The sequence below is a fragment of the Engraulis encrasicolus genome, chromosome 23 (assembly GCF_034702125.1).
Source record: "Engraulis encrasicolus isolate BLACKSEA-1 chromosome 23, IST_EnEncr_1.0, whole genome shotgun sequence".
Taxonomy (NCBI): Eukaryota; Metazoa; Chordata; class Actinopteri; order Clupeiformes; family Engraulidae; genus Engraulis; species Engraulis encrasicolus.
Genome location: NC_085879.1, coordinates 17,110,041 through 17,122,266, shown reverse-complemented (window position 1 = coordinate 17,122,266; position 12,226 = coordinate 17,110,041). Strand labels below are relative to the sequence as shown.

Sequence of the window (12,226 nt, the reverse complement as noted above, 5' to 3'; positions counted from 1 at the left end):
GTTCATTTTCATGCCTTTATTTGCAGTGTTGCCTGAAGGCTGCCATACGTAAGACTGGCGATCTCAGTCCAGCTCAGCACAGCTCTGTTTCGTTCCCCATGGACCGGGAGGCCAGTCTGATAAGACTGAGGCCAGAACAATTGCTGGAAGCGGAGGACTGAAAGGACTGGGCTTTTAAGACGTATTTTTTATTTTTTTAAAAAATCTGCTGCATCTGACACAATGAGCCGAGGGTGTCCAACCAGGGCCGGCGGCTTTCTAAGTGAGGCAGCCAGATTTCTTTTCTTTTTGGCTAAAGAATACAATCTTTATTGTAACAAAACAACGACCTTCGTCCATAAACGCACAAAACTTTCTCACCAGGGAGGGCTTGTAATGTCTCAGTAATTTATTATATTGCATTCAGGGCCTGCAATTGTACGCTTTTTTAAACCCATAAAAATTGTCTATTTGACTATTTGCTACTGTTTACAAGACTATCAGGCCTACTCACATAACTTGCAGGCTAATGTTGCTGTCAAGTCGGATTCAGGTTGAAGCTGTGGTTGTTCAAAACAGTGGCAGCAATGGTGGAGGGTTCTGCCTGAAATGAGGCAACTTGAGATTGATTACAGTCTGGTGATGATTCTCAGTCATATTGTCCAAGTTGAATCCAGTTGCTTACTTACGAGTAATTTCCTTTGGATGTGGTGATTAAAACCCTATCTTGAGATGTTGAAAAAAAAAATACACTGGCCTAGGCCCTTGATGAACTGTGATGAAATTAGCTTTAATAATGCAATGCAATGGAGCATAGAGAAAACGTGCCTAATAACAGGGACTGAGGTTTTTATTTGTTTACACACAGAAAATACATTTTACTTCACGTTGGAAAACGTTCAAGTTCTTGTTGAAAGATACCACACTGTGAAGGGGGACCATTTCGGAAGACCCACTGACATTTCCCATATCATAGGCGCCACCACGTGGACAGAAGGAAAAATAGCACATGTAGCACACGCTGCCTGATGCAAGTGTCAGCTCTTCAAGAGAACATTCATTCCTCCAACATCCTACAAAATTGTACTACAGTATAAAATTTCAGCGCGAGTAACCAAACAACGTCTAAATTGAATGTCTAAGTCAGAATGACTTTTAGAAATAGATGTAAAATAATAAGTAGGGAGCTACTTACTTACCAAAGAAAAGGCTTCATGAAAAAAACACACATCATCAGAACGCTCGCGCACGAAACTTCATGTCATGATGATGAGCTCTCTCGTGCACTGTAACAGGTCCAAAGAAGTCAAATGCTGATAACATTAGCTGTCTTAAATTGAGATAATATAACAGTAACTCAACTCACCTAAAGACATGGAGCCCCCAGTCTCAGTTGTGAAGGGTTTGTTATATCTATTAACTATGCTAACTTATTACGTGAATTCGTAGAAAATATTGAAAATTATAACACGGAGATAATGGACAGGAGGTGTTTCGAATTAGCTAGCTCGGCTACTAAGTGGTGTTAGTCGTAGAGTTTTCGGTAGAGTAATTTTGAAGGACACATTTAAATACAAGTAATTCAGATAGCGTTGAATAATAAAACATACAGAAACTAGAAACTATCGTGACCAGCTGTATTTTTGGTTCAGTGCAGTGCTCTCAAATGCTTTGATGTCTTATGTTCCTAGAACTGGCCGAACAGTTGATCCGTAAACAAAGCCACATCAACGTGGATGATGTGGTCCAAAGGCTTTTCCAGGAGATATCAGGTGGAGTCTTTACCCAGTCGCCGGATTCTCAGGTAAACCGTGCAATTTATTTTAAAACTATAACAACAGAAGTGAGTCTAACACACGGAATAAATAAATAAATAACCAAGTTTTAAACATTTGACAGATGGAAGACGTAGCCATTCAACTATGGAATTGGGCGGTAACGAAGCGCGTGGGCCCAGATATTAGTGAACAGCAGAGGGCGAAAGGTGAGCCAGGGCCCAGGGGCCCAAATCATAGACATCAGTATTCTATATGATGTCTTAATGGCCCAAATACTTAAAATGAATGTGCATATATTTAAATAACTCTATCGAAGTCGATATTACAAACATCACAGCAAACTTAGAATAGAAAAAGGTTTAATTTGACTATGAGTCGAGTTAACACCACATTGTTTTTTCATTGTATTATGTGGCAATGCAGCAAAACGAGACTTGCGAAACAATTGTCTGCCTATGTCTGTATGTTTGTGTCTGTCTACCAGTCCGTCATGTGGCATGCAAATTGGTGCACTCATCTGCACCAGAAAATCCAGGAGAAAGCATAATTCGCAAGCAAATCCTGGTAGGCCTACGTTCTTTCTTTCTTTCCTTCGCTCATAATTTAAAAAGGTTACCAAGCAACAGAGTTTGGCTTCTTTCTAACTTGTTTCTTTCCTTCTTTCTTTCTTTCTTTCATTTTTTTCTAGTTCTCACTTAAAGTCTACTTTGTGTAAATATGCAATGGCATGTGTCCATATGTGAGATAAGATTACTATTACCTGGTCGGTCGTTGGAATTGTTTTTTTTTTATGTGTCCCAGATGGCGAGCAAGACAGGTAGGACGTGGCTCGACTGTAAAAAGCCCAAGTTGGCAGATGAGTTCCTCATTCTGGCAGTGAAGGTAATGTAATCCTCTCTTTACGTCTAAAGTAGTATGTGCGCTATGTGAAATATTTACGCACGAAAATCCTTAAGTATTTTAACAGAATAGGGAGGGCGGTCATTGTGTCTTGAGGCATTGCCAGTGTTTTATATAATATTATACAGCAGTCACAGGCGCATGCGCGCGCGCACACACACACACACACACGCAGACACACACACACACACACACACACACACACACACACACACAACATTCCCCCCCCCATCAATATAATGGCGCTTTGGTTTGGTGTGGCTGCTGATTTCACAGAGCCTGGAGACTCTGTACAGCAGATTGGTATCCACTGGAGATGGCGCTTCAGATATCAACATGCTCAAAGCGGATGTGGAGAAGGACCTGCTGAGGGTGTTGTCTTATCAAGCTGAATCTGTGAGTCAAAGAAACAAACACAACAATACACACAGAGTGATAAAGCAACACAGATAGGACACCATTTTCCCCACTTACATTAAAACAATCTCTTTTTCAATTCATTTTTATTTTAGTTTTATTTTTTGTTTCTAAGATGACTTTGGATGTTCTGAAAGGATGTTCATTTAACAAATAGAATGTATTCTTATTCTTTGTATTATTATCATCAGTGCATAAAAAAGAACAATACAGCATTGCACAGTAGAATGTATGGCACAATAACATCACAACAAGGATGTCACAGATAAACGTAGCAAATATTACAATACAGATAAACACAGAAATACTGTACGGTACGCAGGTATTACATGTGCATAAAGCAAGTTTCCTAAGGATGTCTCAGAGAAATAGACTGTCTGTTGGACAGAGAAATTTCAGTAAAGTGCAGCAGGGTTTTTTATTCAGGAACAGGAGGAGCACTAAGACAATAACTGTGACACAATGAGCCATGTTTTTCCAGTAGTAATGTCAGACGGCCAAGCAAACTGAGACAGAAAGATATACAGTGTGTAGACACACCTTACAGATCCTCCCAAAATTTAACAGTTGCATGGCATACAGGAATAGCATCATAAATTGAGCACAATGAACAATATACAGTTTTTTTATCTTCATGTAGACTAGGCAGGAAGAGACTGGCAGTTTTGGGAAAGTTCATTTTCTACGTGAACTAGTTCAAGTTCAAAGCTATCACAATGAACTAGTTCGTTCATAGTTCATTCTTTTTTCAAAATGAACTAGTTCGTTCATAGTTCACAAAATGAATGAACTAGTTCATTCCAGCCTGATCTCCAAAAATTCCGTGCTCCTGGACACGGATGTTAAGGACACAAAATCTGTGTCCAGGAGCACGGATTTTGCCAAAATTCCATGCTCCTGGACACGGAATTGTTTTCCGTGCTCCTGGACACGGAATTGTTTTCCGTGCTCCTGGACACGGAATTGTTTTCCGTGATGGGCACACGGAAGTGCTTTCTAAAGGCTATTACCACAGCACTGTGTTAACTCTATCATTAGAAAATACATACCAAATGCTAATCCTAAACAAAATAATGCTATAGTTATTTAAGTTAACATTCCCTAACCTTAACCTGTCATTAAAGACATATTTTTGAGAAATACCTTTTCCAGTTGGTTGCTAGGCTATCAAATTCATATAATGAATGAAAGAAAACTAGCTGTGCCCAGACCAAAACAATCCATAACCCTAACCTGTCAGTAAGAAATGTTTTTTGAGAAAAAATATTTGAAATTAGAAAAATCCTGAGAAAACACAAGACTGTGGAAACATAGAGCTGTGGGAGTATAGAGAGAGCACTTCTGTGTGTCCATCACGGAAAATAATTCCGTGTCCAGGAGCACGGAATTTTGGCAAGATCCGCGCTCCTGGACACAGATTTTGTGTCCTTAACATCCGTGTCAGGAGCGCAGAATTTTTGGAGATCATGTTGTGAGTGATTCTACGATTCCCTACGCTTTTGGCAAAAGCAAAATGTCAATTATCAGTATTTTTTTTCAACTAAATGACCTAGATGTTTACATAGTGTATATATTTAAGTTTCCAAACAAACAAATTGCCAAGCTTAATCTTAAATCATTTGATAAATACTCTAATGAAAGCGAACATTTGCTTAATTATTTTGTCAACAGTGTTATGGACAAATACTATGTCATTTCAAACATATATAAAAATACTACAGAGTTGAAACAATATATGTTTGAAAGTGCTTATGTCCCTTAGCAGTAATGTTGTCTTTAATCTGTGCAACTGATATAGAAAATGTGATTGTTGAGCTTCATAAGTAGGATTTTATGAGTCACTGTGATACAGACTGACACATTTTTCATCATAAATCCCTGTAACGTCTGATTTGAATATAGTCACCCTCCTTACACAAGACTTCCTTCTCCAGAGATAATCCCTAGTGTATGTTCATAGGATTTTTCCAACACATAAGGGATCAATAGCGCAAAAACACTTTCAAAACAGTCAACGGTGTTACTCAACGGTGTTACGGTCAACAGTGCAGGGGAACAAGTCGGCACTTTTTTAGGAGAAAAAACAGAGCAGACAAACCCATCTCCCTAGAACACAAATTATTTAGTTTGTTTGTCTGTCAATATGGATATAAATTGGCAAAAACATACTCCTCCTCAACTGTCATCAGTGTTGCCAGATTGGGCTGGTTCCCGCCCAATTGGGCTGCTTAGGATGGCCGGGTGCGGGTAAAAATGGCATCTATCAGAAAAACCTTCCCACTGCCATATAAATCAATAGAATTGGGCGGGTTTTTAGGGCGGATTTTGATCACTTTTTGGCCTGGAAATCATCAGCCTCATCTGGCAACCCTGACTATCATACTTAATTGTAACACCATTGACGGTAACACCGTTGACATTTCAGCCATTTTTATGGTGTTGTGCTAACTGAGGACCTCAGAAGTTCCACCACAACACCTTAATCAATTCATGTATCTGTATGCTTTATCTGTGTTTTTCTACATGTGATTTCTAATTCAGATTCTTATGAATATGTTGATAACACCGTTGACAGGCAATTTTCCCGCTATGAGAACATGAAAAAGAATGGATTATATTATGGAAGGATGGAGCTCAATATTTACCAAAAAGTCTTCCCGTATCCTGCCAAAGAGGTTATGACATCACGTGATGTTATTCGTATGGCCTAAGACCAAACCATTACTGATTTATGGAGGAGGTTTCAGACCGTGACACCGTTAACACAGTTTTCGTGGACAAACACAAAATGGCAAATTTCATGTATAATGGAAAGGACAGTGGTCTTTCTGACAGTTTTGTCATATTGTGATGATTACTGTGAATCAACATTTGCAATCATCTTGGGCAAAACAAGTTTCTTTACATGCTAATATGAAGACTGAATCTGACATTTGGAAAACAGGACGGCATGAAAACGCCCAAAACCAGTATTAAATATTCATTCTTGCTGAGGGAAATAATGCTATGTCTACACTTTCTGTATTATATGAAAGATAAATGTTTTCTAATGTCCAAAACATCATTGGATGCAGTTAATAGTTAGTGGAATTGCCAAATAAAATCCACGGACTTAAAAGTGTAGGCGAATTAGAGAATCACTCTTGTCATTTCAGTTCATCTGGTACCTACGGAATGAACGGAATGAACGAATGAACGTGTCGTTCATGGGCTCCAGAATGAACGCGTTCATAGTAAATATTGTACGTTCAGTTCACGTTCGCTCAAAATATGAACTCGTTCATGAACGCTCGTTCATTGAACACGTTTGGGTACAACACTGGAGACTGGCAAACAGACAGGCATGTAGACAGACAGCTACACTACACTCTACACACACACAGTATACTACACACACAGAGCACACAGATACACTAGTGTAACTACTAACTAATGGTCAGTCTCTCCACCTGACTGCAGGCCGTTGCTCAGGAGCGACACCAAGAGGCTGTGGGGTGCATGCAGCGCTGCAGAGAGATGCTGCAGAGGCTCCCCAAAGAGGTGCAGTAGCCACATTTATCCATTAGCTACGTCACTTTAAGTTAATTTCACATCAACTTTATCGGTATAGCACAGTTCACAAATACAAAAACAGTTTGCGCAACATCTGATCCCATGTTAACATGTCACTGTCGACATTGTGCAAATGTAACAACATCATTACCAATTCATTAGGATAAATGTGGCAAAAAGTTTCCAGTACAAATTGAATTTGACAAGTATTGACTCACTGCCTTTTAGCTTAGTAGGGTTGTGTATGTGTGCGTGTGCGCGTGCGTGCATGCGTGTGTGCGTGTGCGTGTGCGTGTGTGTGTGTGTGTGTGCGTGCGTGCGTGCATGCGTGTGTGAGTGTGCATTTGTGTTGCTCTTTTCACAGTATTCCAAGAACATAATGAACTGACAGAACAGTACAAACACTCTTGCAAACAATGAAGTTAGAAACAGTCCACTGTTTGTGTGCCATTCTGACTGTGTAAATGAGGGAAACAAAGAGGCTTAGACGAGGTAACAGAGACTCTCAGCCAATCAAATGTTTTTCTTTTGGGCTATGGACGTCAGCGATGTCATTCCATTGGCTGTTGGGATCCAACATCAACATCCTTTCACCTGAATTCATTTCTTAACCTTTCAATGAACTGAAATGTGATTATGTCTTGTGTGGTAGGGTTGGTAAATGTTAGCGCTTGTACTTAACTGATACTGTACATGTTGTTGTTGTTGTAGACTGGCTATCTTTCTTTGATGTGTTACAATTTTGGAGTCGATTCGTACAATCTCAGAAAATATGAAGAAAGTTCATTTTGGTTGAGGTGGGTTACATTATTTGTTACAAACAAACCCGCAAATGCACATAAATGCACATACGCAGCAGGGAGTGCAGAATAATGTTGTCACATATGCCACCTAACAACATACTGTAGCTAGCATCGAAAGCCGTTATTGTTATATACATTACAATGATATTTAAAGTACAATGAGATTGTGCCTTTCTTGAGTATTAGGATAGTACAGATAATGACAGGAAGAGAGTTGGAGAGAGACATGGGGCAGGGCTGGGACACGACTCAATCCAGACTCGAACCTGGATCCTAATGAGCATGCAAGCACATTTGTGGAGTGCCTTACTGCACTAAGCCACTGCACTGCCACAATGCTATTTCAAATAATATATACCTAAGTATAGTGTATATAGAGTATAATGTATCATTTTAAAACAGGGAAAAGAAAAGCCATGAATTGAAGAGCTACTCGGTTTGAATATACTGTAGTATAAGAGTGTAAGTGATTTTCCTCAGGGAGAGATGAGTATTTAGAGAGATGGAGCAGTTGTTGTGATTGGTATTGACAGCAAAAGTACCGCCTGTTTTGTTTAACATTGCCAATAATAAAATTGATGCGAAGGATGTAGCTTTTCTTGGCATTGTGTGTGTGTGTGTGTGTGTGTGTGTGTGTGTGTGTGTGTGTGTGTGTGTGTGTGTGTGTGTGTGTGTGTGTGTGTGTGTGTTTGCAATATGTATCTGCGTCTGTGTGTGTGTCTGTGTGTAAAGTCATTGTTTTATCTGCCATTGTGCTCACTAGCCAAAGTTATGACATAGGAAAGATGAATGCCAAGTACGCCCCAGGGACAGACGTGCAGGTAGGGAAATAATAAAATACTTCTTTGTGCGCACTTGGTGAGCAGTGCTATTCCAAGATTCACATTGTGCATATTCCGGTTTACATAATGTGATTTCCCATGGAAAACTTAGGGGGATCTAATGTAATGAAATACATTGTTGGAAAGATGCTAGAAAGCATGTTTGGGTTTGGACAAGGGTTTCACACTATCTTACAAATTATTATCATCACTATTATATATTATTATATATTATTGTATATTATTCATTCATTCATTCATTCATTCATTCATTCATTCATTCATTCATTTTGTAACAGGCAAAAGTACTGAGGCTCCTGGCAACAGTATATTTGGAGTGGGATTGTCAACAGTTTAAGGAGAAGGCTCTGAATGCGATCTGCTTAGCCAATAAGGTAAGGGCAACTGGGCAAGTAATGTGCAAGCGTTTCAGAAGTCTGCCTTGCTGGTACGATTCTTAACCCTTTCATACAGAGCCTCTATTACAAGCTTGTTATGACCAAAAGGTTGTGATGATCATGTCTTAATATTTTACTTTTGACTGTCTCAAAAAGTGTGAGATTACATTACACATAAAGGCTCTAAATTATTTTTTTTATCATCAGCCAGACTGGGGTGCATTTCTGGAAAGCGTAGTTGTTAGCAGTTGATATCACATAGTTGTTACACCACTTATTACACTGTTCCGAGGTAGATGGACTGTGTTTTTACTGAAAAAGCCTAATACCCTTTTTGAAAAACTGCCACAAATTTGATACAACCAGTCTAGAATCAGCTGCTTGTAATCTACAGTAACTGGAAATTAGTAAAGGAAGTAAAGAAAATTGTAGCAGTTTTAAAAAACAAAAAAAACTTCTACTGTTCCTTTTGCCACGTGTGGTGCTAGGAGAGCGTGTACCCGTCTGGTGTGTACCTGAAGATCCGCATCCTGCTGAGGAGCGGAGCACCTGATGAGCAGGTCAAAGCAGGTGAGTCAGCGCTGCCCCTTCACTAAATACAGTCTTTAAACGCAGACTAATTTTCACTGTCAATCAACAATACAGTACAAAGGCAGCCAGTGCATATGGTGATGAGGATGATGAGGATGATGAGATGACATACAATTAATTTGTGTATTATTTGTTTATTTTCTTTCTTTCTCTCTTTTGTCTGTCTTTCTTTCTTTCTTTCTTTCTTTCTTCCTTTCTTACCATGCCAGGGCTGTCTGAGCTGCTGGAGTCTGAGGTCACCCTTGACATGAGCTTGAGCACCGTCCGACTGCTGATGGGGGAGGACAGGTACGCTTTTGTACCAGCGATTTATCATCTTCATGCAACTTCCCCTCCATGTCTGATGAAGCTCCGCAGTTGAGGAGGCGAACGTCTTTCAAACTCCAGGAAGATGTATATTTAGCAACTAATCGTAGCCACTTACTGCAGATCGGCCCATCAACGGGCCTATTTACTCTTTCCTGAAAACACCCAACTACATCACAACACAATTGCTATGACAATTCAGAGAGTCGTAGTTCATAAAGACTTGGTCATTACCATTTTTGGTGACAATAAGGTTATAATAATGTGTGTGTTTTTGTGTGCGTGTGTGTGTGCGTGTGTTTAGGGAGGCGGTGGCATTCGAGTTCTTGAAGCGTGTGTGTGTGCGGTTCGAGTCGTCCCCTGAGCTGGGCTCGGCCACCGTGCTGCACATCGAGCTGCTGCTGCAGAGGGGCAAGGAGCTGCTGGCCAAGCAGAAGATTGAGGACGTCATCAACGGTAACCTGGATAATGTCTGTCTGTCTGTCTATCAGCCTGTCTGTCTGTCTGTCTGTCTGTCTGTCTGTCTGTCTCTATGTATGTCTGGCCAAGCAGAAGATTGAGGACGTCATCAACGGTAACCACCTACCTACAGGATCTCTCCAAAATGTATATCTGTCAGCCTACTGGAGCTGGATAATGTCTGTCAATCTGTCTGTATGTCTGTCTGTCAGCGTGTCTGGCCAAGCAAAAGATGGAGGGCATCATCAACACCTATTGGATCTGGATAATGTCTGTCTGTCTGTCGGGTTGTTTGCCTCTGTCTGTCTGTTTGTCTGTCTGTTCCTCTGGCCTAGCAGAAGATAGAGGAAGTCATCAACTGTAACCACCTACTGGATCTGGATAATCTCTGTCTGTCTGCCTGCCTGTCTGTCAGTCTGTCTGTTGGTCTGTTTGTCTGGCCAAACAGAAGATAGAGGACATCAATGGTAATCTGGTGGTCAAATGGTGGTCTGTCTGTGTTGCGGTATACTGTATGTCAGTTTGTCACTGCATGTCTGTTTGGTCTGTTTTGTCGGTAAGACAAGGAGCTGCTGGCCAAGGACATCAACACTGGTACCCCTCTGCCTGTCTGTCAGTCTGCCTGTCTGTCTGTTAGTCACTCTGTGTACGTCTGTCTTTTTGGCTGTCTTTTCCCATTTGACTGTCAGTTTGTCTGTTTCTCTGTTTCTCTGTTGTTCTGTGTCTGCCTGTCTGTCCATCTGTATCCCTGAGTTTCACCTGTTCACCTGTGTTTTTGCAGACCACTACAAGAAGCAGCCTCTAACGCCACAGACCCTCACCACTCTGCACCTGCTACTCTGGGACCAGGCTTTCAAACACTTTGAGGTCAGCCAACAGCTCACATAAAGCTCATCAGCTGATGCACATTTTGCCCGCCTACAAAAGATAAAAATGGAGTAACCACACAGATAGACATTGGAACTACTAAAACGCCTGAGGTCAGCCAGCGGTCATCAGCTTGATATGTATACTGCCTGCCATGGCTGTTCAAACATGAACTTATTTGGTAACAGGAAAAAGCAAGAGCATGAGCCACAAGACAAACACGGTGTTACAAAGTCAATTAGCCTTTTTCACTGTTGTGTCAAACAAGTTACGTTTTGAAACAAAATAGGTATACATGACTGGTGTCAGAAAGAAAACAGTGGCGTGTAGGTGTATGTAATGTTTATGCAACCGGATGCAACTTATACCTGCCTCTAATGCATTAAACCAAAGGAGTCTGAGGTCACATGAAAAAGGCCTGTTTGTTGTGTGGCCTCAGTTTTGACAAGATAGGCATTAACCCCTTTCCGCAGAGCTCATGTTGTAACCTTACTGTCACCAAATTTGTAATATCCATGTCTTGATCTTTTTCCTAAGGCTCTCGGTAGGGTCATAGCAATGTTGTTATGATGTAGTTCAGTATTTTCAGCAAATAGTGAATAAGCCCTCCGCCGACCCCATCTACAGTAAGATGCTACGTATGCATGAATGTGTGTGTGTCCTTCCAGGCCAAGAACTTCTGTGAGGCGCTGCAGTGGTACGACTACTCTCTGAGCTTCTACAAGCGCGGGCAGCTGGACCCCAACCTGGCCAAGCTGCAGAGGAACAGGGCCTCCTGCTTCCTCAACATGCAGCAGCTGGAGAAGGTGTGGAGACTAGACACACACCTATACACACTCATACAAACACACACGCGCACACACATGCACACACACACACACATTACGCACACACATACACGCACGTGCACACACGCGCGCGCGAGAACAAACACAGGTCACACAACACGTGCTCTCACACGCACACAGACACATAGACACAGCCCAGGGACACACAGTAGGACACACACACTCGCGCACAAAACATACAGTGACACGCAAACCAGTGACACATATACCTCACACAGAGAAAGTGATGCACATAGAGCCACTTACATATGCACTCAGTCTCACACACACGTACACTGTTAATTGATCAGGTTTGCAGGCTTTACACTGCATCTCAACGATGTTCACACAGACAGATGGCACCTCAGAACTGAAGAATCCTGCGGTTGAAACTTCTCCAAAACTCCAATAAAAGAACAAGTCTTGTTGCATCCAACTTAACTCATTTGACTGTCAGGATTAGGGTGAATCTTTAGAGACGAAAAAGCGAATCTTAATACTACTACTACTACTACTGCTACTACTACT

At 41.1% G+C, this 12,226-nt stretch overlaps 1 protein-coding gene across 1 annotated transcript in view; it reads left to right on the top strand.

Annotated features, from left to right (window-relative positions):
- The first annotated feature begins 1,301 nt into the window (after positions 1-1,301).
- Positions 1,302-12,226, top strand: part of tex11 (testis expressed 11) — a 25,954-nt gene continuing 15,029 nt past the window's right edge. Inside the window, exons 1-15 of the mRNA XM_063190638.1 lie at positions 1,302-1,381; positions 1,671-1,783; positions 1,879-1,963; positions 2,242-2,321; positions 2,559-2,639; positions 2,934-3,053; positions 6,534-6,614; positions 7,338-7,423; positions 8,193-8,250; positions 8,550-8,645; positions 9,137-9,218; positions 9,449-9,527; positions 9,850-10,001; positions 10,786-10,871; positions 11,540-11,677. Coding sequence (XP_063046708.1) covers positions 1,354-1,381; positions 1,671-1,783; positions 1,879-1,963; positions 2,242-2,321; positions 2,559-2,639; positions 2,934-3,053; positions 6,534-6,614; positions 7,338-7,423; positions 8,193-8,250; positions 8,550-8,645; positions 9,137-9,218; positions 9,449-9,527; positions 9,850-10,001; positions 10,786-10,871; positions 11,540-11,677 — 1,365 coding nt within the window. The 5' untranslated portion in view covers positions 1,302-1,353. The remainder of the gene's footprint in view (positions 1,382-1,670; positions 1,784-1,878; positions 1,964-2,241; positions 2,322-2,558; positions 2,640-2,933; positions 3,054-6,533; positions 6,615-7,337; positions 7,424-8,192; positions 8,251-8,549; positions 8,646-9,136; positions 9,219-9,448; positions 9,528-9,849; positions 10,002-10,785; positions 10,872-11,539; positions 11,678-12,226) is intronic.